Source organism: Maniola hyperantus, chromosome 5 (genome assembly GCF_902806685.2).
Source record: "Maniola hyperantus chromosome 5, iAphHyp1.2, whole genome shotgun sequence".
Classification (NCBI taxonomy): Eukaryota; Metazoa; Arthropoda; class Insecta; order Lepidoptera; family Nymphalidae; genus Maniola; species Maniola hyperantus.
In genome coordinates, this window is record NC_048540.1 from 3,368,858 (window position 1) to 3,396,523 (window position 27,666).

General features: G+C 39.4%; 2 protein-coding genes across 2 annotated transcripts in view; both read right to left on the minus strand.

Annotated features, from left to right (window-relative positions):
* Window positions 1-27,666, minus strand: part of LOC117982633 (maltase A1-like) — a 306,078-nt gene that overhangs the window by 52,042 nt on the left and 226,370 nt on the right. The gene's annotated exons all lie outside the window — the stretch shown is intronic.
* Abcd3 (ATP binding cassette subfamily D member Pmp70) lies at window positions 8,085-26,756 on the minus strand. Its single transcript, XM_034969001.2, has 15 exons — window positions 26,289-26,756; window positions 24,747-25,001; window positions 19,356-19,425; window positions 19,004-19,101; window positions 18,183-18,363; window positions 17,517-17,586; window positions 16,383-16,477; window positions 15,206-15,323; window positions 13,931-14,028; window positions 11,960-12,149; window positions 11,507-11,636; window positions 10,286-10,460; window positions 9,833-10,006; window positions 9,437-9,541; window positions 8,085-9,089 (listed from the first exon to the last, which is right to left on the minus strand). Exons 1-15 carry the CDS (start codon window positions 26,393-26,395, stop codon window positions 8,955-8,957), a joined length of 2,001 nt encoding a protein of 666 aa, XP_034824892.1. The 5' UTR covers window positions 26,396-26,756; the 3' UTR covers window positions 8,085-8,954.

Here is a 27,666-nt window from a genome sequence, read left to right on the forward strand (position 1 = left end):
GTATGGATGTTTAGAGTTAGAACTTTCTCTATCTCTTTCCAAAATAATAATATAGTAATAGTCCCGCAAATTGCTAATGCGCGTGGCCACCATTTTAGTGACGTCAGCACTAGACTGAAGTTTCGAGCTGATGGTATATTTTTACTTAAATATACGTCATTTCGATGTTAATGAGTACTTATTTTAATGGTGAACCATACTTTTGACATGACAGTTGACCCATAGAGTTAAAATGGCGCGTGAGAAGAAAATTTGTACGGATTATAATAGTTAACTAGTGCCCACGTCAACAAAATATAACAAATTGATAAGTAGATATAATATTTATTTAACAATAGGTACATAATTATACTTAATAACAATAAAATTTTCATAATATTTTACACATAAATTGTCATAAAAGGAATCTATGATTTCTTTAAATAAGCATTATTAACTTGATTGATATGAAAAGTCATATTGTGATAAAACGTTTTATAACAAATTTTTAATAGTATTGGTGACAAATATAAAATTATATGACAGCCTAGTAATTTTTTTTGTTTGTTTTTGTTAAAAAGAATATTAGCCATGTTAAATGACTAATATTCCCTTTACCTCTCCAACTAAGCGTCAAGCTTGTGCTAGGAGTAGGTACGACAATAGTGCAACGGGCGGGGTTTGAACCGTCGACCTTTCGGTTTTCAGTCCACTCCTTTACCGGTTGAGCTATTGAGGCTCTAAATTTACTCCACTAGGCACTACCCTATGACCTAAGTACCATCAGGGCACACTTGCAGTTAAACAACAATAAATGATTTTCTTTACCTAGCATGTATTTTTAATGCATCAACAAAAATATCACAAACATCACTAAGAATATTGGAATATACATAACAAAAAGATAAATAATATGTAATTATCTACATATTATTTTGTATATAAGAAAAAAACTATAGTTCAATCCATAAAATTATATAAACCATTTCACGGACCCAACTATGACTCAATCTACAGATCAAAAAGATCAGAGTTAAAATTAGGTACATAGTTATTCGTTAATTAGGTACGTAGTTCCCTAAGAGCGATAACGCACTCATCCGATCCGAGTCAGTGAAAATACGGATATAAACAACTCGGACCGAACTCTGATATTGCTTACGCACTAATCCGATCGTTGATAGCAACCCAAGCTATTAAGTGGACTTCTTTGACATATCCACGTCATACGTCCGATTTGAATCCGAGGCACATCCGAGATATTCTCATGGATGACGGAGAGAACTCGGATGACGGAAGTCGGAGCTAGTGCGTAAGCTACCAATTACCATGCAAATAGTCCTATGACTACTTCGGAATATATGTTCATGGATTCGGATCGGATGCAGTGCGTAATCGCCCTAAAAATATATTATGAGGAATTTTCAAAATTTAGTTATTTTAGAGATAAAAATATTAACTAGCGTGCGAGGCACATATTTAAATATAATAATACAAACATTGGATATTTAAATTTTGTAGAAAAATGTATACATAATTTGTATTTTTGACTATAGAGATTGGTTCTATAATATTTTAATTTAGTATGTAAATTGTACTAAACAAATTGAACTAACAGTTTATTAGGTAGAAAATGTTAAAATCTGATGGGTCGGTTTTGATGATCAAATAAATTCCTAGCTTAATCTAACACAAACAAGACCCGTTTTAATATTAACGTAAAATTTAATTTTGTGATCATTTTAGGGTTCCGTTCCCGAAGGGTGCCAACGAGACCCTGTAACTAAGGCTCCATCTCCTCTAGTCTCGCCGTGCCAGCAAATTCGATACAACTCTTAGAGTCCCCGCAGACCACAAACTTTTTATCGGCCGATAGTTTGGTCGGTTTCTTAATCAGTATGAAGATGATATTATTACCTAAAATTTAACTATATATTGATGTGCCTCCGGAAAACATACAGCATTTATGTATGAAGAAGCAATTATGTACTCACCGCATATATGCGCGCTTCATCCATAAACATGTATATTCCTATGCAATAATGTAGTTTACCTTACCGGATATAGGGGCGCTAGTGTCTCACCCAGCAAGGCAGTGAGCCGCTGCCATCTTGGATGACATAGCGTTGTGTACTTTCGCCGCGTGCGCGTCGAATCTAAAATTATATCGTTAATCCGTCTTCCTTTGCAAAAAAATTATTTTCAATAAGTGCAATAAATGTGATAATACGGTGATCATGATATATATTTTCTTATTATTTCGTAATATTACCGTGGGGACATTTTGGTTGGACCCCACGTGCGCGAACAATGTCGATAGGCTACGTAAGCTAATCGATCTGGTGTTTCGCGCTTATTGGTGCCTGAGAGGGCTCTTGAAAAAGGGGATACCTCGACATCCAGCAGCGATTCAAGCAACGAGCAGGATTGAGAGTGACTCCCGAGAGAAACGGCGAGAAATTACCAGGTAACGATCGATCCTCGGATCGATGCGTTATACAACCAGGTGAGTTTTCTTACATATCTTATAATGCATTTACCATATTGTGTATCTAATGCAAATGAGATGCTAATTGAGAAACCAAATTAAACAAATGGCGATTTGGTTGACGAACGTGTCGACACCGACACCGAAATCTAAATCTGGATCTAGGTTTCTTTAATACAAATTTTGGCGAGGAAAAGTCCCAATGGTTACCTATAATCGGTTATTGAATCTATTTATTTTATGTACAAAGTTAATTGAGTGCAATTTAAATTTTACGCCAGTGAATCGAATGATAACATTTTATCTCGCCCACGTGGCGAGATGTTGGTTATAACAAGACATTGGTTAAATTGCTCATTTAGAGGGGTTTCGTAAACTGAAAATAACGGAGAACTGTACTCACTAAACAATAGCTAACACTTATTTGGCCCCACTGAGGACATCATGGCCGTTACCACCAATGCTTTATTATACCAAACAGAACTCAGTTAAGAATCCAGATACCCCCTTTAATAAATGACTGAAACATTCAGATGATAAAGTCGCCCTTTGGTCTAAGTATCTCCTGCATTTTTATTCTTTTGAATATAATGATTAGCAATAAAGATGGTTAAATAAATAAATAACATTCAGCAAATCATCTTTGTCTTAAAAATTATCAGAACAAACTTTACAAATTGTTTGGGTAACAGGCGAATGTATAGCATAATATAATATGTAAGGCGCAGGAGATGAATATCAGACAGAATTTTCATGGAGATGTTTATTTTAAATACTCTAAGGAAATTTTGGATACGGTATTTGCATATGTCAAAAGTGAATGGTTTCTCAGTGATGGCTGAATGGAGGGTCTTCCACTGGAAGCCTCTCGGACCTCACATATCTGATATGTGAGGTCCGCACCCTTTGTTAGTTTTGGGTGTGATAACCATTTTAAATTATTGATTAAGCTGGAAAAGTACGTCAAATCATTGTGACGTCACATGCCAGTGTTTCATGGGGCCTCGCGTGCTGAGCGTGTGTTTTAACGCTTTATAGGATACTGATTTGACTAGTTGTCAAATACCGGATTGGCTTTTAACAATAGTGACGAGGTTCTTTTTGGATAAAGCAACACTCACTGCGTTTATGCAATCCCCTGGTGGCCCATATTTATAAATATTACAGCTATAAATGCCTACAATCGAAAAACCTATCCAACACAATATGTTACAGGTTATGTAATGACATTCTAATATCGTTGGCAAGCTTTTGGTGCAAACAGTTTTTGTAAATGTCAATTACGGTATTTCGAATACCCTAATACAAGAAACTACCCCCGGTAATGCCCACAAAACAAATAATGCAACATGCAACCTGGTCACCTGTCACGACTTAAATGACACAAGAATTACTGGACCAAAACTAGTAGAAGTGGTTCACAAGGAAATGCCCAGTTTTATCTCCGAGCTTTTTCTGCGGAAGGAAAACGTCGGATCGATGCGTCTGATTTTCGACCCTCGAGAACGAAACAAATTTGTGAAACAAAACTATCCCGTCTGATTTGTCATACCGGTTCGTAGCTTTCTACAACAAAAGTTGGACAACCTGTCTAATTTTTGGGTCTGGCGGCAGCGCCCCACCTGTAACATGCTCGGTTGCGGAAACCTTGCATGCGAAGGAATGTCGAGTGCTAGTCTACCTAGACGACTTCCTTCTGGTCAATCAAGACCAATCCAAGTTATGTCTTCAGGCTGCGGAAGCCGTGAGGCACTTGGAACTTCTGGGCTGGCAATTCTGGTCAACTAAGACCAATCCAGGTTATGCCTTCACGCTGCGGAAGCGTGAGGTCCTTGGAACTTCGGGGCAGGGGGATCAATTACCAAAAGCCAACGTCCATACCATGTTGAAGACACCGGTTCTCGTCCGATCACCGAAGTTAAGCAACATCGGGATCAATTACTAAAAGTCAATTCTAACACTCACACAAGACCTACAATACCTGGGTATTCGTTGGCAGACTATAAGAAAATTCAATGTTCTTGCCCATAATAAAGAGTAAAAAACTATCAACGAGACCTTTGAGAGAATTATTACTGAAAATATCTGAAATCACTCTTCACGAAATGCAACGGTTGCTAGGACAGTCAGACTTCGCCAGTTTAGTAACTCCCAGAAGCAGACTACATTCTGATCAGATCCAAATACGCCTCAAACGTTTCGATAATATGTTTTAGACTGCTGAATCCACAATCGTGGAACAGGGAATGACATGGCGGCGCGGAACCACATGTCTCAGGCTGCCAATATGTACACCTAAAACCTGCCATCCACTGCTTGGCGAATAATGCCTCTGATTGGCTTTTAGTGCCCAATTAAACGGGAAATTAATGCCAGAAACTTGGTGAGTGCATCAAAAATGATAGCACAGCAATAGAAGGAACTTTATGCAGTTATAGTGGCAATTGAAGACAGCACAAGAACTCTGTAAAAATCGCAAGTCTTAGTTCAATCGAACACTCATTCGTTCACTCACTCGTTCGTTCTAACGTTCATTTTAATGAACAAAGTCGTGGGTTTTACTGATTCTAACAATCGAACTCCCGCACATAACAGATTACATTATTGACTCAAGGCTGTCACGAGGAAAACCTCCCACAGAGTGTCATCTTTTCCCTCAAGCGCCGTCCGAAATCGATTTGGTTGCAGCACAACAGATTACTGTAGTAGGGAATAAAGATGGTGTGATGTCTTTATCGACTGCAAAGATTGATCAGCAAGTTATAGATGCTTTCAACAGGTCATTGAGACATCAATTTAGCATGGGTGTTTTCTTCTCCAAACTAATTGCCAAAAGTACTGACTTACTTGAACCAGTGCAGCTGGGGTGTACTTAAATGTGGCACGTGAAAGACCTTTGGGCTTCAAGATTTGAAAGCAGAGCTCAAATGAACTATAGAACCTATCAGGGACTCTGATAGATGTCACGACATTACAGTGTCCACCAGACATTTACACGGAAGCTGAAAAAATTGAGGATGGGTGCCCAAATAAAGGAGTAGTCTATACGAGAAGTAAAGAACAGGTGCTTGTTGGAAGCAATTTTTGTCCTACCTACCTACCAGACATCAAAAATGGTTAAACTGGTGCGAAACCTGGTGGCGGTTAACTTTCTATGATCCACATGTGGACACTAGGCAATTATTGACGTGGCTAAACTCAAAATTACTAAACCATTTATCATACAGGACCTTAAGGTAGAGCTCAAGCACTAACTACAGAAGCTCTCATTTAAGCACACACTTCCCGAGATATCTAGACGAACCTATATGGACAATTGTTGCCCTGGAACGAAGGGTTGACAACTGAAAGTCTGTGTCACCGGGAAAAATATATTATATACTTTATTTGGCCCAAAGACTGACACTCACTCTTAACATAAATACGGATGGACACTTTCAAAACATAATAGTATAACAGAAAACATAATTCTCTATTAATGTACTAGTATACTACAGTAGTACTACATGTATGTCTTTGACACAGGAAAATAGGTCAAGCAGAATGAAGTTAAGAATTTAAATATATTGTAATCTTTTTATCACCAACTGTAATGAAACTGAAGCCGCATCACGTACTGTAATAGATCACTGGAACAGTTCAGTTCTTAAGCAATGTGGCAGCATTCCTGTATCCCCAGGGATTCATCAGTGGATCAATAGTAGTTTCTTTGGGGACAGATAACCAATCAATGGACGATATACTCGTATCTCGTGGTAACTGGAGATTACCAGACACTCTTGTTGAAATCATTATTGCCCGGAGGAGATCTCAAAGTAACTGAAGCTTATTTTTCAATATAATCATTATATGGTCCGGTTTGAGTTTTAGTAATCCTTATCAAAATTACAGACATAAATCATTTAAATTGGTTGTCTTTTAGACATTATATTTTAACTTATTAACCCTGGTTAGAAATAACAATAACTTTAATAGGTGACAATGAAGGGGACGTGGTTATTTGATCTAACTTAACGATTAATATTTTTGTTATTCAATTGACAGATTAACTCCCTTTGATTCATCATAGCGTTGTGGGTAATACATTTCACCAGCAGATAACAAACACGTCTTCATACATAAATGCTGTATGTTTTCCGGAGGCACATCAATATGACGGTTTTACATTACAATAAAACCGATATTATGTGCCGAGAGGGAAAACATACAGCATTGCAGGAACTTCTTCCTGGTGAAGACTATGACATCCAAGATGGCAGCGGCTCACTGCCTTGCTGGGTGAGACACTAGCGCCCCTATATCCGGTAAGGTAAACTACATTATTGCATAGGAATATACATGTTTATGGATGAAGCGCGCATATATGCGGTGAGTACATAATTGCTTCTTCATACATAAATGCTGTATGTTTTCCCTCTCGGCACATAATATCGGTTTTATTGTAATGTAAAACCGTCATATTACTATTGCCGCTATAACACCAAATAATAAAAAATTCAAAATCGCCGCCTTGAACATTTAAAAAATAAGTGTTATTTTTTGTACGGTGGTACGGAACCCTTCGTCAGCGAGTTCGACTCGCACTTGACCAAGTTTTATTTGACTATTTTGTTATCACTTCAGTATATCTTTCAAAATGAAATTGACCATTACGTCGCGACTATCTGATTCACAGACCTCTATTTTATAGTTGCTGGACCTGTGATTGCCGACCTGTTTTTGAAGCAACTTGATTTTCGCCATTTTGGCGCTGATAGCAGCAATGATATAACAGTGATGTGAGAATATTCGGAACTAAATATTAGTACTTAATGAGACGATATCTGTCTATACAATGAACCAAAAGGTTAATTTGCTGTAATCCGCTGAAACAGGTCGAATCTGTATGATGCAACATGCAGCATGCGAAATGCACCGCCCGCCCTCCCACTGCTAACCATGCAGGAAAAGCAGCCACTCCGCAAGCAATACGCACCATCACCAAGCAGCACCACACAAATCCCAAAACACACTCGACGCACGTTTCGCCCCGACACCGGAGCATCCTCAGAAGATGTAGACCTTACAATGCACAATTGCAATTGGTGGTGCGTATTGCTTGCCGAGTGGCTGCTTTTCCTGCATGGTTAGCAGTGGGAGGGCGGGCCGGTGCATTTCGCATGCTGCATCTTGCATCATACAGATTCGACCTGTTTCAGCGGATTACAGCAAATTAAGCTTTTGGTTCATTGTATATCATGGACTGCCGCAAATTAACGCCTGCTTCTATACAACGACATCTGTCAACATAATGTCAATACGGACCACTTGATACAAAGTGTCAATTTTATTTCCCGGTACGCTCGGTGGGGCGCTTTGAATCGGCACAAATAATTACTGTCATTTTGTGAGAAAAATGTTGTTGTACCAGGAAAGTATATTTTTGAAACGTCACATAAACTCTTACACCTATAAGCACGCGATCACGAGCCGAAATCTTGGGTGCAGATATCAATCAGCTATCAGTTAACCTATTGCCCGACCGCTGCCGTCGGGTCTTACTTCATACCAGTAACCAAAAATATTAAATCACCCACTGCGCAGGTTCAAGATCAGAGCTCTTTTTTCGTGACGTCAATAAATCATTAAAAAATATTATACCGACATTGGTACCAGGAGAGCATAAGTTTGAAACGTCTCATCGATACCCTTACATCTTTAAGTTCGGTTAGGAGCCGAACTCTTGCGTGTTGGTATCGATCAGCTCGAACGAATCAATAGCGCGACAGGCATAGATACCCTGCTGTCGAGCCTTCGCACTACAAAACAAATAAATCGAAAAACCACCCACTGCGCAGGTCAGAGCTCCTTTATCGTGACGCTAACTGTAATATTTCTAAAAACAAACCGGTGTAAACAAACTTTTATAAAAATGTATAACCAACTTCGGTACAGTACTACCTCTTTTCTAAGTCGTATCGGCAAAATTCGTTTGCGCAGAAAAGCGCAACATGCCGACTAAAACTGAATGTACACCGATGAAATACAGACCTTATTAATTGACGACAATTAATATTATTTAAAGACAAGAACAGAAACTCGTACCATCTCGCTCATAATTCGCGCGTACTAACAACACGCGTAGGCAACAACAAATAGCGGACAGACCCGTACAGTTCTTGCAATTCACGAAGGCTACTGAACTTTACTTGTGGTAACGTCGTTTACATGGTCATTGCGTAAGTGTGCGTGCATGTCGGACCTATCAGTCGCGAGCAAGCGCTGTCAAACGCACACATTTAGTGTACCTTACGTATACCGATACGACTTAAACGCAAGCATGAGTCAGTGGCCTTCGTGAAATGCAAGACTATGATTTCGCGTCATTCAAAGATTAAGATTTCTGCGCAGGTACATCGGCGTAACTTATGAAAGTGGTAGAACTGTACCAGGAGAGTATAAGTTTGTAGCGTCTCATTGATACTCTTACACCTATGTGTGTACGCGATCAGGAGCCAAACTCCTGCGTGTCGGTGTCGATCTCCTCGAACACGTAGGAGCCGCGGCCGTCCATCTGCAGGTAGTGGTCGTGGTGCCGCCACAGCGACTTGCGGTGCGACACCGTGAACAGCGATATGCCCATCTGAGAAGTTATGTTTTTTTCTTTTTATATTAGAAACTAGCTTATGCTCGCGATTTCGTCCGCGTGGACTACACAAATTTCAAATCCTTATTTCATCCCCTTAGAGGTTGAAATTTCAAAAATCCTTTCTTAGCGAATGCCTACGTCATAATAGCTATCTGCATGACAAAATTCAGCCCGAACCGTCCACTAGTTTGAGCTGTGCGTTGATAGATCAGTCAGTCAGTCACAGCAGTTGTTAGTGGCGTAGAATTTATCTTACTTGCGTGGTAAAACAGATTTTTAGTTGTTCGATAGTATTTTTGCCATTGATTTACGGAATGACAAAAATTTTTAAAATCACATACCTCTCTACAGTACTGGTACATGTGCCCCTCCACGTCCACAGAGACTGCGCTTGTGCACTCGTCCAGAATCGCGAACTGTGGCGCGTGGTAGAACAGGCGCGCCATCTGACCACACAAAACAATAATGACTGAAGTGCAATTACAACACCCAGCTATTGAAGATAAAGAATATATCTGGAGTTTGTTATTATCTATTCTAATCGGCCACCCACGCTATCTATCACACACACGCAGGCACACACACACACACACACACACACACACACACACACACACACACACACACACACACACACACACACACACACACACGCTCGCACGCACGCACGCACGCACACTCGCACGCACGCACTGACGCACGCATGGCTTTAATTCGGTTAGAAGGACTTTACTCACGGCTATCCTCTGTTTCTCGCCTCCAGAGAGGACGTCCATCCAGTCCTCAACAGCGTCCCAGCCTCCTTCTCTTTGAGTGAGGTAGGACAACTGCACGATGTCCAGAAACCTGTTCAGCTCCTCGTCGGTTCTTCCGCGACGCACCATTTCCTCTCGCGTTTGAGGGTAGATCACCTATCAAAATCAAAGTCAAAGTAATTTATTCAAATTGGGTACCATTGTACTCTTTTTGATTGTCATTTTTGAATTTGTAAGATAACTAGCTTATGCTCGCGATTTCATCCGTGTGCACTACATAAATGAACCCCTATTTCACCCCTTTAGGGATTGAATTTTAAAAAATTCTTTCTTACGCCGAATATTGGCCATAGCTCGCCCAACATCCGGAACATAGCCGACCAACCTTTTGGCCCGCACACTAAGTCGTTGATGCCGGTTCTAAGAAGAGCTTACTTGGTCTCTAAATGTGCCCAGAGTCATGTAGGGTCTCTGCGGCACGTAGAACAGTTTTCCCTTGGGCGGCTTGGTGAGTGTCCCGCCGAATATTGGCCACAGCTCGCCCAACATGCGGAACATCGACGATTTGCCGCAACCATTCGGTCCGCACACTAGGACGTTGATGCCGGACCTAAAAAGATTTAAAATTTATTTAAAAAGCAAACTAAACACTCAATCTGTCTATATTTTATACAAGAAGGAAATTTTTGGTCCCAATTTTTATTCTAAAAATGCGTCAAATCTAATAGCAAACTAGCTGATGCCCGCGACTTCGTTCGCGTAGATTTAGGTTTTTAAAATTCCCGTGGGAACTCTTTGATTTTCCGGGATAAAAAGTAGCCTATTTCACTCTCCAGACCTTTAACTATACCCATGCCAAAAATCACGTCGATCCGTAATTGAAGGACAAACCAACAAACAAACCCTTTCGCATTTATAATAAGGGTACTGATGATAAAAAACCGTTTTAAAGAAGCCCATAGGGTTGTGAACTGAAGTGCAGTACTCGGCAAGAAATATTATACATCGACCTTTAGTAAGAGCGGTTTCGTAAGCGTTGTCTCTTTAGTTAGACCGACAAAACGTCACATAAGTATGAGTGTGATTATGACAATGTGTACGTTTGCACTCACACAAACATAGCCAAACCATCATCGTGATATAGAACAACTATAACAGTGCGAAGAACCGATAATCGTTGGGATACCAAGGTGCTGGATCACTATGTGGACAGACGATCACAAGGAGCCGCTGGATTCAGGCAACGCAAGACCGTGGCGTGTGTAAGAGCGGGGGCACACGATGCGTTGCGGCGCCGGAGCGGCGTCGCTGCGTCTTACATATCTGTGGCATATCACACGATGCGCTCCGGCGCCGCACCGGACTTGCAACCACCGAGACGAGGCGGGGAGGGGTGAATGCGTTGCGACGTCGGAGCGGCACCGCTCAGTTGTTTATGCGTCACAAGGAAGGACACTGCCCAACGCTGCTACGCCGCCGCTGCGACATAACAACGTTGCGGCGCCGCAACGCTTGTGTGCCCGCTGATACGGTGAAATCATTGCGGTGCGGCGCCGCAACGCATCGTGTGCCCCCCGTCTAAGTCCCATGACAAGAGTGACATGACAATGTACAAGAGACCCATGTCCAGCAGTCGACGAAGAGATAAACACTCACTTCACTTCGAAGGTGAGCTCCTTAATTAGCACGTCTCCGTTGGGGGTGACGAGCGGCACTCTGTCGAAGCGGATGATCTTATCCTGGTAGATGATGCGGCCCGCGCCCGGCGTCAGCGCCATGAGCGGAACTACAACAAAAATTTAGAAAAAATGTAGACTAGGGAAACGTATGGTAACGAATGATCTTACGTCATTTCTAAAAAAAAAACAATTTTTAAGATACACGAGAGATGGCACGACTACGTTCGAGATGGCAATCGGGGGCGGGAACGCCTCGTACACCCGCACAGCCCCCGCGCTAACCTAGTGCGGGCGAGCGCGAGTGACGTGCGGGTGTGCGTGGCGTCCCCCCGCCTCATACCCCAATTGCCATCTCCACCATAATCTGGCTGTAGTTGCCTCCGTTGACGTCTTCCATCCTGCCGCGCAATCGGTTCGTTAGTCAACTCACCAGTGCCATTGCTGTGCCTCTCCACCATGGTCCGGCTGTAGTTGCCTCTGTTGACGTCTTCTAGAACGTTCTTGAGCTGCGTCACTCGCGCCGTCAAGCCGGCTAACTTGCTCAGCTCTCTGCCCGACAGCACCAGACGTCCGATACCCTCCGCCATCTTTACCAGCATGCGGCCGTATGTGTAGTAGTGCTGAAATAATTCACTTTTGACATAGTAATCATCCCAATTGGGTGTTTTCCTACTTTTGAATTTGATAAATATTATAACTTTATTATAAACAAGGATCAAAATAATGACTTACGCTGAAAAAAATATTAAAATCCAACAAAGATTTACAAAGTTACAGGCATTTTAATTTTGGAGTGGAGGGGTCTTCTATCTCTTTCTCCCAAAACGAAAATTTGTATGAAAGCACGAAGCTACTATGGCATTAGTAGGGACGTGTGACGTCAAAATGCTATATCGCTACCTCTGTCTAATCAGAAATATTTAAATGCTTATAACTTTTTTGTTATTTGATCGATTTAATTAGTTTCTTTCAGTTTACGTCATTATTTTTATCCTAGTTTATAATAAAGCAATAAAATAATTGGAGTCAAATACCCAATTGTACACTTTTTAGTTATGAATCGTGCTTGGGATGCGTGCGTGCTTGCTGTATTGGTCGGAACCGAATACGAAAAAATTCAGTCCGTAATGTCCTTAGTAAATGCGGTGAAAAAATTAACTACATCTTGCTGAAACTACACCCGAATTCAATATTCAGTACGTGGCCGAAAGTGATGAAAATCGGCCTTTAGAATAACAATTCATCTTTGTAGAGCGTTGTCTCTGTCACCCATACCCAAATGACGCTTTGTCGGTCTCAACGACCGAGACAGTGCTCTACAAATCTGCTGTCTACTTCCTAGATCGATGTTCATCACTTTTGGCTTTTGGTAGTTTCCTCGACCCATACTATATTTGCCATAATATATTTCTCAGACATCGATCGAACCTGTACACAACCACCATAAGAAAGTGTGCTAGCATAATTTGATTTCTAATAATCATCATCATCATGATCAACCTATAGCCGGCTCACTACAGAGTACGGGTCTCTTCTCAGGGTGAGAAGGGTTTTGGCCATAGTCTACCACGCTGGCCATTTGCGGATTGGTAGACTTCACACACCTTTGAGAACATATGGGAAACTCTCAAGCATGCAGGTTTCCTCACGATGTTTTCCTTCACCGTTGAAGCAAGTGATATTTAATTGCTTAAAACGCACATAACTCCGAAAAGTTAAAGGTGCGTGCCCGGGATCGAAACCCGATCTCCGATTTGAAGGCGGACGTCCTAACCACTAGGCTATCACAGCTTATTTCTAACTAGCTTATGCTCGCTACTTCGTCCGCGTGGACTACAAAATTTCAAACCCCTATTTCACCCCCTTAGGAGTTGAATTTTCAAAAATCCTTTCTTAGCGGATGCCTACGTCATAATAGCTATCTGCATGCCAAATTTCAGCCCGATCCGTCCAGTAGTTTGAGCTGTGCGTTGATAGATCAGTTAGTCAGTCAGTCAGTCACCTTTTCCTTTTATATATATAGACAATACCTATCTTTAAATATGAAAAAATCTCGCTTTATTGCTATTTATTTGCCAGCGTTCTGGTTACACTCTGTATTATGGGTGCTACGATTCGATACGTAGGTACCTGATTTTTTCATGGTTTAAATTACATACCCATACATACAAATACATATTATGGTTTAGTTTATTTAGCTATTGGTATTTAGGTTTATTTTACACCACCTCCCATTGTCCATTTGTTCGTTTTTTCCCTAGCGTTAAGGTTGTCTGGAAGAGATCGCTATTTAGCGATAAGACCGCCTTTTTGTACCTACTTATTAAGATTTATTTTTGTAACCTGTCATTTGTGTTTCTGTGGTGCAACAAAGTATATACATACATACATACATACATACCCTGAATCTATCCTGTTCTGTGCCCGTCGTTAATAAATTATGGTCTCTGACGAAGAAAGGCCGTGACACCGCGTAGAATCCAACAGTTATTGCGATATCTGCAAAAAAACAATGCAATCATAAAGATTAATTCGATATTTTTTCTAACCTTGAATTTTAATTCAATTGGTTAAATGTTTCGACTGGTCATTCAAGTTTTTCTGGGCCAAACTTTGCATCAAGCGTGTTGTATGAAAACAATCCGTTTTATATTTACCCATCTCAATATCATCGGGAGCACGGGTCTCCTCTCACAATGAGAAGGATTTAGGTCATAGTCAGCCAAACTGGCTGGATAATGACGATTATGATATGGCTGCTAAGATTTATTTTTAATTTCTTTTCAACATACAGTAAAAAATTAAATATTAGGTAACTCGTGCGCGCGCATTGCAAAAAATACCACAGAGGTTTGACCCTCAATGCATACTTCTGCGCATTACATCTTGCCTGCATATCATAAAAAAATATAAATAAACAATGGACCGATTCCGTTGTCTTTCTCTAAACTAAATTTAGAGAATCAACTGCATCCTTTTCTTTTTAAAAATGCTAAAAAGGGACAGAACATGAACTTTACATTTAAAGACTCTAAATTTTAGTGCACACCACAAATTTAAACAGTAGGCTCGCGACTGTGAGCTAAAATCACGGGTTTTACCATCTAAATATTAAATTTAAAACTGTCAAACTGTGTCTGTCCTTTTCATATTACATTAGTAAGAAGAGGATGCGAATACTCTAAAATTAGGTTGTGCTCAGAATCAGTACCACTATTACTGAATTAACATTAAAAACAAGGAACAATTAATAACAAAGTTAATAAATGAAGATAGTAAGTAAGTAAAAGTAACTAAAATATGCTTTATTGTACACCAAAACAAAAACAATAGACATATAACAAATACAGCATGTACAATAGGCGGCCTTATCGCTAAAATATCGATAAGGCCGCCTATAGAAGAATTAAAAGAAATTACAACAATTCTTTGTCGAAGTTAAAAATAAAATTAATTTAGAGCCTCAATAGCTCAACCGGTATAGGAGTGGACTGAAAACCGAAAGGTCGACGGTTCAAACCCCGCCCGTTGCACTATTGTCGTACCTACTCCTAGCACAAGCCTGACGCTTAGTTGGAGAGGAAAGGGGAATATTAGTCATTTAACATGGCTAATATTCTTTAAAAAAAAAAAAAAAAAATAAGATAGCGGGTAATGATTGTATCAAAGAACTCACATTTAGCCACGATGTTGTCGATGAAGCCCATGCCAACTCGGAAGTTGAGGAAGTTCCTCAGGTGCCGCGTCAGCTTGTAGAAGCTCGCCAATATCGTCAGCTGCTCGCGATGGTTGCCCTGTACATCACAATCATTGTCTTCAGCATCATCCAAACCTGCGCGACCGAAGCGACTAAGCGGGAACGTCAGCTGTGCGGTGTTCGCCCCCCATGATATTGAATGGCGCTATGCACATCTATTTCGAGAAAGGGGTCAACCACCGAATCCAACTCGGTTGGGCAGCGTTCAGGAAGCTTCGAAATGTCTTCTTGTCCAAAATTCCTCTGTGCTTGAAGACCAAAGTCTTCGAACAGTGCGTGTTGCCAGTGATGACATATGGATCCGAGACATGGTCGCCAACTATGGACCTCATAAGAAATCTCAGAGTCACTCAGCGGGCGATGGAGAGAGCTATGCTTGGAGTTTCTCTACGTGATCAAACCAGAAATGAGGAGATCCGTAGGAAAACTAGAGTAACCGACATAGCTCAACGGGTTGCGAAGCTGAAGTGGCAATGGGCAGGGCACATAGTTCGTAAAACTGATAGACGTTGGGGTCCCAAGGTGCTGGAATGGCGACCTCGCACTGGACGCAGTGTTGGAAGCCCCCCACTAGGTGGACGGACGACATCGAGTCGCAGGGAGCCGCTGGATCCAGGCGGCGCAAGACCGTGGCGTGTGGAAGTCCCTACAAGAGATCTATGTCCAGCAGACGTCTATCGGTTGATGATGATGATGCTGCACATCTGACTGCAACAGTCGCGTAGGTGGGTGGTAGGTTATTATATTTTTACACGTGACGAACAGGCAACTGAACTCATATTTTTCAATACAAAAACTACAAGCAACGACAGTAGTAAACTTAATTTTAAGCGAATTCCGAGATGAACAGCGAGATGCGTGAAATAAGAGCTCTGTAATTCTTTATGTGCTCAGCGAAGTCACAGAAGAAAAACAATGAAATTTTACCAGTGAGGTGTGCCTCCCCCCCCCTCTCCCACCCCCACACACACACAACTCTCCTCATACCCCGATTACCATTTCGACCTGTCGCGAACAATACTTACGCGTTTTACGATGTGTATAACGCGTTTATTAGGTATGAAAGATTAATTTTGTACGAATATTTTTCACTTACTTGATAGAAGGCGATTTCTTCCGAGTTTGTGATGAGTCGCGAATTGACGTATCTGAATTCACCTTCTAATTTTTGTTCTTGTACGGTCATTCGAGCTAGAAATAATTAATAAGGTTATGAATTTGTCTTAGCTAGCTTAGTCAGCCGGCCGGCCGTCCTTTTTAACCCCCGACGCAAACAGAGAGGAGTTAGTTATAAGTGTGTCAAGTCAAAGTCAAGTCAAATAATTTATTTAAAATAGGTAATAAATTACTCTTTTCGATTATCAGTTATCCTTTATGTGTCTGGTATCTCTCAAACGGATCGACTGATTTGAATGCGAATTCTTTTATTCGAAAGCCTGTATAATCGACAAGTTTCTTAGCTATATTTAATAAAATATGTGCAATTGTTTGAGGATTATCAGCAGCTTGCCCAGCCAGTGTAGGAATCTCAGTCATACCAGTTGACATTATTATTTATATTTATACTAGCTAATGCCCGCGACTTCATCCGCGTGGATTTACATTTTTCAAAATCCCGCGGGAACTCTTTGATTTTTCGGGATAAAAGTAGCCTATGTGTTAATCCATGGTATAATCTATCTCCATTCCAAATTTCATCCAAATCCGTTCAGCCGTTTTTGCGTGATTGAGTAACAAACATCCAAACATCCACACATTCACATTTATAATATTAGTAGGATAAGGATTACTTGCACTTGTCTTATGAACTAGATCTCAACTACAATGCTATATTATGGTTACCTTGACCTATCAGGGGTAATTCTTTAAATTTACTCTAAAAACCGCATAATTGCATAATGTAGTTTTTCAGTTATTGAAAAAACGTGGGAATTTATCAAAACTCATGTTTTTGCTACATAGCAACCTTTATCACGAACATGATCAAATGAAAAACTAACTAAAAACCTTGGTCAAGACATTTGATGAATACACAGTTATGTCCAGTACAAATACATTTTGGCTAACAAAAAAAAGTGGCCACGGTGATAAGGACAAAACATAATCATTTTGTCACGTTCTAACAAGAGCTTAAATGCATTTAGCTATCTCGCTCTAACAGTAAGTGTCACAATAGGGCTACTTCTAATAGTCCTTGTTCTGAGGATGAATATATATTTTTTTAAATTACCTGTTGGTTTTCTAAGATACGTGAGGAATATGCCAGAGAAGAACAGGTAGGCCATCATTATGCCGGGTGTCTGTAACGGAAAAAATGCGTTTATAATAATAACCTAAAACATTAAATCAAATGATAGATACACAATCGCTCAACGATTTACGTCGGGTTTTAATATTCAATCTATCTGTCGTACCGGGGTCGTACCGTAAAAGACATAAATCTGTCTTTGCTATCGCGCAGTCATGTAAAAAAGACTTTCCAAGGCTTGTGCAAGTGAGTCTGTAAGTAAATGGATATGTCCAGCATCGGTTTGCAGATGTTGCTGTAGAGGTCGATGACGGTGTTACAGAACTTGTCGATATATAGTTGTCCAAGTTAGTCACTTATTAGATATCAGGTTGTCCAAGTTAGTCACTTGGTAGTATGTCAAGCCTCTAGAAATGTCTTACCGAGGCTCCCAAGTTAACAGCTAGCCTGTATAAGTAAATGGATATATCCAGCATCGGCTTGCTTATGTTGCTGTAGAGGTCTATGACGGTGTCGCAGAACTTGTCGATATCCGTGGTGTGTTGGTCCACATTGGATATCCAGCTGTCCCAAGTTAGTCACTTGGTAGATATCCGATTGTCCAAGTTAGTCACTTGATAGTATGTGAAACGTCTAGAAGTGTCTTACCGAGGCTCCCAAGTTAACGGTGAGTCTGTACAAGTAAATGGATATATCCAGCATCGGCTTGCTGATGTTGCTGTAGAGGTCGATGACGGTGTCGCAGAACTTGTCGATATCCGTGGTGAGCAGCTGGTCCGCATTGGATATCCGGTTGTCCAAGTTCGTCAGTTGGTAGTATGTGAAACCCCTGCAAAAATGATGAAAAAACGTTATAGCGATTGAAGTAAAACCTTAGGGCGTTTGTGCACTTATCCGTATTCGTTTTTATGTAAGCAAAAAAACAGATCGCCGTGTTTTTGCTTACATAAAAAACACGAATACGAACCGAATACTGATGAGTGCACAAACGCCCTTAAGCATTGCCAGAAGTGTATGAAATGTATGAAAATCGAACTTTATGGTCATGTTCGTACCTTTGTATCTTTGTTCTTATTTTAGTACCTTTTCAAAATAGACTTAGGTAATTAAGTAGTTTTGTCTTATTATTCTTTTTCTTCTTTGACGTTGTGAAATAGTTCTGGCAGATATTACGATTAAATAATAAATGAAAAAGTAATGTTAGAATTTAGTTGTTTTGAGCTTCTAGTCTATGGCACGTAACTGCAATATAAAAGATGGCAGCTTCAAAACAGCTGTTCTGTTTGGCGGCCATTTTAAATATGGACGGAAATACCTAAGATTCGCACTATTAAATGGATTGGTTGGTGACTCAAAATGGTTAACGCCCACTGAGATTAGTGCCTCTATCATTTGTATGGGATTACGTAAAAGAGAGAGCGCTACCTACTAACTTCTTTCCGCGGATAGGGTATATAATAGGTACTCACTTCAAATATTGTTGATACAAATGCAGTGAGAGGTTAGTACGCAACCGCAGTTTCACCTCTCCTATACTCCACTTAAGAACATTATTGACTAGCGATATCTGAAAAAGATGAAAGACAATTAATTGGGTATTTGACTACATCAAAAATAAATTATTTCTCAGTAAATAGAGGGTCTTACAAAATGCGTAAAATCCACGCCTTTTGTTGGATTTAAGTGTAATAACCATTTTAAATTATACGATTGTAGTACGGAACCCTCAGTGCGCGAGTCTGACTCGCACTTGGCCGGTTTTTTATCGCTAAAGCCTGGTTAAAGCCAACTTAATATAACAAAAAATAGGTAGGTACATACCATTGGCATGGCCATAAAGAATTTTCCTAAAAGCATTCTGAAATCACCGAGGTTCATTGTGATTATGGATCTGAAACAAACGGTTCAAAATATTAGATAACCATGATAATAGTGTTAGGTTGCTATTTTTTTATAAGTTTTTTTTAAAGTACATATTAAAATTTTATTATATTTTTTATAATTTTTTTAGTGTTTACCTACACTTCAAGGAAATTACTACATAATTTTAAATACATATCAAAAATATATTACTAATATACTATTACTAATATACTATTACTATACAGTATAGTATATATATTACTATATAGTATTATATTACTTCGCATATTAATAACTTAAGTCAAGACTAAAGTGTATCCTGTTTCTGTTATGTTATCACCTCAATGTAGGTATTCTAAATATATAAAAAGAAAAGATGACTGACTGACTGACGGATCTATCAACGCACAGCTCAAACTACTGGAAGGATCGGGCTAAAATTTGGCATGCAAATAGCTATTATGACCGTAGGCACCCGCTAAGAAAGGATCTTTGAAAATTCAACCCGGTGAAATAGGGGTTTTAAAGTGTAGTCCACGCGGACGAAGTCGCGAGCATAAAGTAGTTGATAAATAATTACGTTTCATAAGACATGGATGTTATAAATATAGTCATAACTCATAGGTATGATTTATTATCATGCTGTTCGTTTTAATAGTACATTACATTCCAGGCCTGAAATAAAGCGAGTATTATTGAATTTTTTTTTTTTTTTTTGGTTTTTTTACTGGTACATAATAGAATATACAATATACATCATATGAATTAAAATTTTGTTTCTTCTATTATTTTTTTATTGTTTCCTCGCAATTGGAAGAAAAGTACTACATACAATTCTCGGCCGAAATCAGCGATTACCAACCTCGTTTAGTTTAAAAGGACTCTCCTCGGCCTTTAAAAATCATTTGAGAAGTCCACGGCTTCGCCTCGGCCTTCCAATAATACTCGGCCAGTAATCGCTTTATTTCAGGCCTGGAATTTAATGTACTATGGCATAACACGTTACGTTATAGGTACGACTCAATGGTTTTTTTAAAAAGAATATTAGCAAAGTTAATTGCTGACTAATATTCCCCTTTCCCCTCCAACTAAGCTTAAAGCTTGTGCTAGGAGTGGGTACGACAATAGTGCAACGGTTTTCAGTCCGCTCCTTTAACCGTTGAGCTATTGAGGTTTTACATACAAATCTTTGAACCCGTGTAGATTTAGAGCTTGTTTACCCGTGCAATAAAACAAGTTAATCCGCTGCACCGTTGCGACGTGATTAAAGGACAAACCAAGAAACAAACACACTTTCACATTTATAATAAGGGTACTGATTCTGTGACCAAGGGCCAAGATTCAAAAAATCTCTAGCCTCCATTGTTTTGAGGTTTTTAGGGTTCCGTACCTCAAAAGGAAAAACGGAACCCTTATAGGATCACTTTGTTGTCTGTCTGTCTGTCTGTCAGTTAAGAAACCTACAGGGTACTTCCCGTTGACCTAGAATCATGAAATTTGGCAGGTAGGTAGATCTTATAGCTGACATTTGGGAAAAAATCTGAAAACCGTGAATTTAGGGTTAGATCACACAAAAAAAAAATTGTGGTCATGAACTAATAATTAGTATTTTCAACTTTCGAAGTGAGTGACTATAGCAAGTGGGGTATCATATGAAAGGTCTTCCCCTATACATTCTAAAACAGATTTTTATTTATTTTTGTGCATCATAGTTTTTGAATTATCGTGCAAAATGTCGAAAAAATACGACTGTAGTACGGAACCCTCATTGCGCGAGCCTGACTCGCACTTGGCCGGTTGTTGCTGCATCATACGACTGTTACGTCATAAACGTGTTACATACTTTCATTGGCCAGGAGTGGAAAGGCAAACAGAACCGGAATTGTATGTGTACCTAATTATTAAATCTCAGGCTTTAGGAAAGTTAGATAACATCTCGTTACCCTAGGCGAAGTTTTGAGCTCAATATTTTTGCAAAAGAATACTTTAAAATCCATATCCATACTTGATAACTATATTTTAAATACTTGTAATTTATCTATTTTATATATTGTAAATGCTAAAGTGTAAGTTTAATAGCTGTGATAGCCTAGTGGACGTCTGCCTTTTAATCCCGGGCATGCACCTCTAACTTTTCGGAGTTACGTGTACTTGAAGGTACCCATATTATAATTGGAAGGGAAAACTGATGCTGGAAGGGTGTTCCAAATCACAGCAGTTGAGGTAGAGTAGAAATGAGGAGGCAAATCGCTTCGTACGTATCCGTACATATTATATTTAACTACTTTTATTTGCAGCGCGCTACGAATAAACTCCTAAGTCCTACATGACCTACAAACGTCCTTAACTCCTTATTGTATATCACTCATATAAGGCGAGGGACGGAAAACTAAGTCATAATAGGGATTATATATGTATTAAGTATGTTATATTTATTAGTTTTCCTTGTTAATGTATTTATAGATTAAAAAACAAATGATTGAGATAGGAAAAATGGTACATCCATCCATACTTCCATACTATCCATCCATACTAAGTAATATTATAAATGCGAAAGTGTGTCTGTCTGTCTGTCTGCTAGTTTTTCACGGCCCATCCGTTTAGCCGATTTCGATGAAATTTGGTACAGAGATAGTTTGCATCCCGGGAAAGGACATAGATCCTGGAAAATCACAGAGTTCCCACGGAATTAAAAAACTTAAATCCACGCGGACGATGTCGCGGACACCATCTAGTATTATAAATGCGAATGTGTGTCTGTCTGTCTACTAGCTTTTCACGACCCAACCGTTCAACCGATTTTGATGAAATTTGGCACAAAGTTAGCTTATGTCCCGGGGACGGACATAGGCTACTTTTAGTCCCGGAAAATTAAAGAGTTCCAACGGGATTTCAAGAAAAACCTAAATCCACGCGGACGAAGTCGCGGGCAACATACAGTTACAGATAATGTACATCGACCTTTAGAATGAGATTTTGGCTTTTACGTTGGCTATGTCACTCATACCTATATGTGACGTTTTGTGAATTTCAACGATATAGACAACGATATACAAAACCGCTATCTCTTTCTAAAGGTCGATGTTCATTATTTTCTGCCGCGTGCTGTATATATGTATATTATTTAATGAGCCTAGCATGTTCTACAAAACAATATATTTTAAAAAATGAATATAACTATAGAATATAATTCATCAAAGAAAAGTATAAAACTGCAATGTAATGCTATGAATAAGCAATGAATATTGAAATACAATTTCCTATACCTGTTTACCTATTAAGTATGTACTTTTAGAAAATATTGTCATTAGAAACAACCATGGCATAGAAGCAGTGGTACTGATTCTGAGCACAACAAAATTTTAAGAGTGTTTGCATCCTCTTCTTAATAACGTAATTATATGAAAACGACAGACACAGTTTGACAGTTTTAAATTTAATTTAGAGCCTGCCAAACCTTGTGATTTTAGCTGTCAGTCGCGAGCCCGACTAGCAATATTAAAAAGAAAAAGATGCAGATACTCTAAATTTAGTTTAGAGGAAGACAACAGAATCGGTGCCGATGATAGATTAAATAAAATAAATTGATCTCCTGTTTGGCAAGTCTGGCTCTGAATAGAGCTAAATAAAACATAATGAAACATTCATTAGGAACTTCTACACAAATATATTATTAGTAGTTATTTTGTTGCTGTCCGAAAAAGTGTTTTAAATTGCTAATTATTATTCTATATCAAAGTTCAAATCGGGTTTAAACAGCTATTGTATGCAGAACACTAAAGGCTGAGTATTTATCAATGCCTATTTTGATGATTTTATATAGTTCCAATCATAAAAGGATCCGAGACATGATGAGGCCCACAACTATGGGCCTCATTAGAAAGCTCAGAGTCACTCAGCGGGCGATGGAGAGAGCTATGCTTGGAGTTTCTCTCCGTGATCAAATCAGAAATGAAAAGATCCGTAGGAGAACTAGAGTAACCGACATAGCTCAACGGGTTGCGAAGCTGAAGTGGCAATGGGCAGGGCACATAGATTCAAAAAAACTTTTGAGGTAAGAGACAAAGTACAGTGCGCGGCCGAAAGTAATGTACATCGACCTTTAGTATAGGATATAGCAGATTTGTAGAGCGTTGTTCCTGTCGTTGAGACCGACAAAACGTTATATATAGGTATGAGTGACAGAGACAGCGCTCTACAAAGCCGAAATGTCATTCTATAGGCCGATGTACATTACTTTTGGCCGCGTACTATATGTCTCTATGTCATCCATTTGCATGCATTTGCGCATGCATTGAGTTGAAACTTTGTACGATTGTTGTTTGAATTTGCGAAAACTACGATGACGTAACTTGGTTTCTGACATTGTACCAACAACACACCTGTGCGTCTCATTGCAATGCATGCTGACAATTAGCTAATTACCTACTTACTTATTACTAAATAAAAACAATTTATTCACACAACCTTGAGAATTAGTTTAAACGTGTTGTGCCAGGAGGCTTTAAATGATTTATTTTTAGAAATATTAAAGTATAATCACAAAATCTAAATATATAAAAGGAAAAGGTGAATGAGTGACTGAATGAATGAAAATCATGATTGCTATACCACAGTGCTGCAGAGGATGGGAAAGTCCACTTTTAAATTATTCTCTTTAGTAATGCATAACCATAGCCCCATAAAATACCACTATACAAAAAATCACATCATTTTATTACTACAGTCCCAGACTCTATTTGGATAAAAGATTTAATAAGCTTTCTTAATTTTCGATGACTTCCCTGGTGCAGTGGTAACATTGTGGTCTTATTAGAGGGAGGTCCTGGGCTTGATTCCTGGCAGGGTTTGGAATTTTATTGTTTCTAAATCTTTGATCAGGTCTGGTGGGAGGTTTCGGCCGTGGTTAGTTACCACCCTACCGACAAAGCCGCGCCGCCAAGCAATTTAGATTTCCGGTATGCTGCTGTGTAGAAACCAAATGGGTGTTTAATAAAAAAACTGTCATGCCCCTTCAAGGTTAGCCCACTCCCATCTTAGACTGTATCATCACTTACCACCAGATGAGATTGCAGTCAAGGGCTAACTTGTACATATATAATAATAAGGGCACTGCCCTTATTATAAATGCAAAAGTATGTTTGTTTGTTGGTTTGTCCTTCAATCACGTCGCAACGAAGCAACGAATTGACGTGATTTTTTGCATGGGTATTGTCAAAGACTTGGAGAGTGACATAGGCTACTTTTTATCCCGGAAAACCAAAGAGTTCCCACAGGATTTTTAAAAACCTAAATTCGCGCAGACGAAGTCGCGGGCGTCAGCTAGTGAATTATAAAAAAAAAACTTACCCCTCAATCAAAGTTGTATGCTGTATAAGCCACAGATCACACAATGTCCTTGCAATCAAGGACAAAGCAATCAGCCCCATGAATGCACTTTCCTTTGTCCACAGCCCTGGCACCATTATGTGCCATAGTGCTTTCAGTTCTGCAAAGAACCGGGCGTCTACTTGAGCTTTGGGTCCCTTTCTGTCTTTGTCTTTGATCATATATTGTACTCTTTCTTCCGGTGATAATTGGCCAGGTTTGACATTTTTTGGTTTCCTGAAAAAAAGTTTTGTTATCATTTGGAGCAAGTAGTAAAAATAGCTTTTAAACTACAATACATTAAGGATCAATTAAAGGTATGATTCCGAACCACGCTGCACACAGCAGTGCTGCCGCAACAGTGCTGTCACCAGCTGTCACAGTGCTGTCGCGGCACTACACTGGTCCCCATACAATCTCTATAAGCTTATATGACAGTCTTTAGTCAGTATTTAGTCTGGTGGGAGAACTCGGCCGTGGCTAGTTACCACCCTATCGGCAAAGCCGTGCCGCCAAGCGATTTAGCGTTCCGGTACGATGCCGTGTAGAAACCAAAGGTGTATGGGTTTAATAAAAACTGCCATACTCCTTCCAGGTTAGCCCGCTCCCACCTTAGACTGCATCGTCACTTACCATCAGGTGAGATTGCAGTCAAGGGCTAACTTGTATCTGAATAAAAAAATAAAAAAAAAACATTACATTCCGAGCTAGGCATTCCCTTTCAGTGTAAATTAAGTCTAAGTTGTTAATATCCACAGCTCAGCAGTTAATACAATGTTCGATTTACCTGTGCATCAGAAATTGATGATGTCACAACGTGAGTGAGCAAGAGATGGATAGCGATGGACAGAGTGATGTAGTGAGAAAGTGAGAGATGGATAGAGATAAATGGAGAGATGTAGTGAGAAAGCAAGAGATGGACGGAGGTATGTGGAGAGACATGGTGAGAAAGCGAGAGATGGATAGAGATAGATGGAGAGATTTAGAGAGAAAGCAAGAGATGGATATCATTGAAATGTATTATAATAACATAGGACCCCTACCTGTTGTAATGGCTGGATGTCTACGTCATCCGCATGCCAAATTTCTAGCTGTGCATTGATAGATCAGTCAGTCATTGAGTCAGTCAGTCAGCTTTTCCTTTTATATATTTAAAATATTATTGTTTATCTGTATTTTGATTCCAAGTACAATAAATGTAATGCATACCGATTACCGATTGCTGAGTAATTTAACAAATCAATTATTATTTTAGCTGATTAGTTAATATTTGACAGGCATGAAGTTCCTATATGAGGGACATCTATCAGTTGATAGTATTGATGAGTTAATATTTTCGCGTATTAATATTTAGTGATAAGACTAATTTAATCACTGACAAGTGCTTGGGGCTCGTTTTTTTTTCTGCTCTGATTCAAGTACCCATTTAAGTATCCTTGTTTTATTAAATGTAGGGAATCGAATCGAAAGTAGAGAGGTTTAGGTGAATGGAAAACGATAAAGTGCAGACCATTGAAATCTTACCTTGACTTTATAGCATTTCGAACTATCCATGCACCCAAAGCCGCAGAAGCAGCGATGCCGATTTTAACATCTGTCCTTGATGTAAATTTACTAAGACTTGGTGCCATTTTAAAAGCACTAAAACTGTTTTTTACGCTTAACGAGAACACATTATATGGTTATACCACCAGCACCACAGAGTACTTTTACCAGCACTAACACTATTTACTACACCACACCACCACTCGACACCTGCCACTTCACACAAATACGTAATACTGGAATGAATTAATTATGAAATGGACAGTCGTGAACTTAGCTGAAGATTGAGTACCCTATATTCAATGTACTCTGTGATTGAGAAACTTGAATAAATATGTAATAATATTATCGCATGACTAAACGGGCGAGGAGCAAAAGTCACTTCACGTTAATTTATTGTAGGTATAATATAGGTACCTACACAGAGTATATTGTACTTGTAGCTATATGGAAAAAAAGCAAGCCAAAACGAAACAACGACGACGACCCATTGGTGGACGACCACTTTACAACTTTAGCTGTCAGCCATAAGCGAATAACCATAGAGATAGCGAATAACATATAGCCATGTAAGGGACACTTTCTTGACGGATGAAAGTATGAGTGTGACCAGATTAAAATTGAAAATCCTGCTAACCGTTAGCTGGTCCACCCGTTACCGTTAGCAGCTAACGGGTGGACCACCGTAAGTAGCTGCTGCTGGACCAAGGGCGTATCATGAAATTTGCGCGGCTGCACGGAGGAGCGAGCTACCTCTCAAACGTCAGTTATGCCGGATACTAGGAGGCCTTATTGGATTATTTGCCAATTTTGGATTTTTTGTATAAGTAACTAACTAGTTATTGCATTACAATAGCCCAAAATACCTACCGTGCGAATACCATGTGCAATCACTTTGATTTACATATATTACACGCTCGGTATTGATTTTTGTTTTTGGTCGTATCCTACGGATAACGACACTATTAAAAAAGGCATAACTACTTTTCAGGAGGAGCATTTTGTATTTTATTTTATTAGTTACTAATGAACATGTAGGTAGGTATGCAATAATTTTAAAGTTTACAATGTTTGTAGGGGGTTTTAGGGTTATCAAGGGATCTATTAAGATTTTCTTCAATTGCAAGCATTAAAATTGTTCCTTAGGACTTTATTTCACGGAATCAAATCGTTTCTATCGAGTCATAAGTGCGGTTGCCTCCTTTTTGATCGGAAAATGTGGTTGTAAAAGTATTAAAAGCTCTTATGATAACCGCCACAAACACCATAGTGGCTGTATTCCACGAAGTTGTGCAAACCTTTATAAGTCCTAGATTGAGTTACAACTAAATAAAATACCTACGTTAATAAATTATAA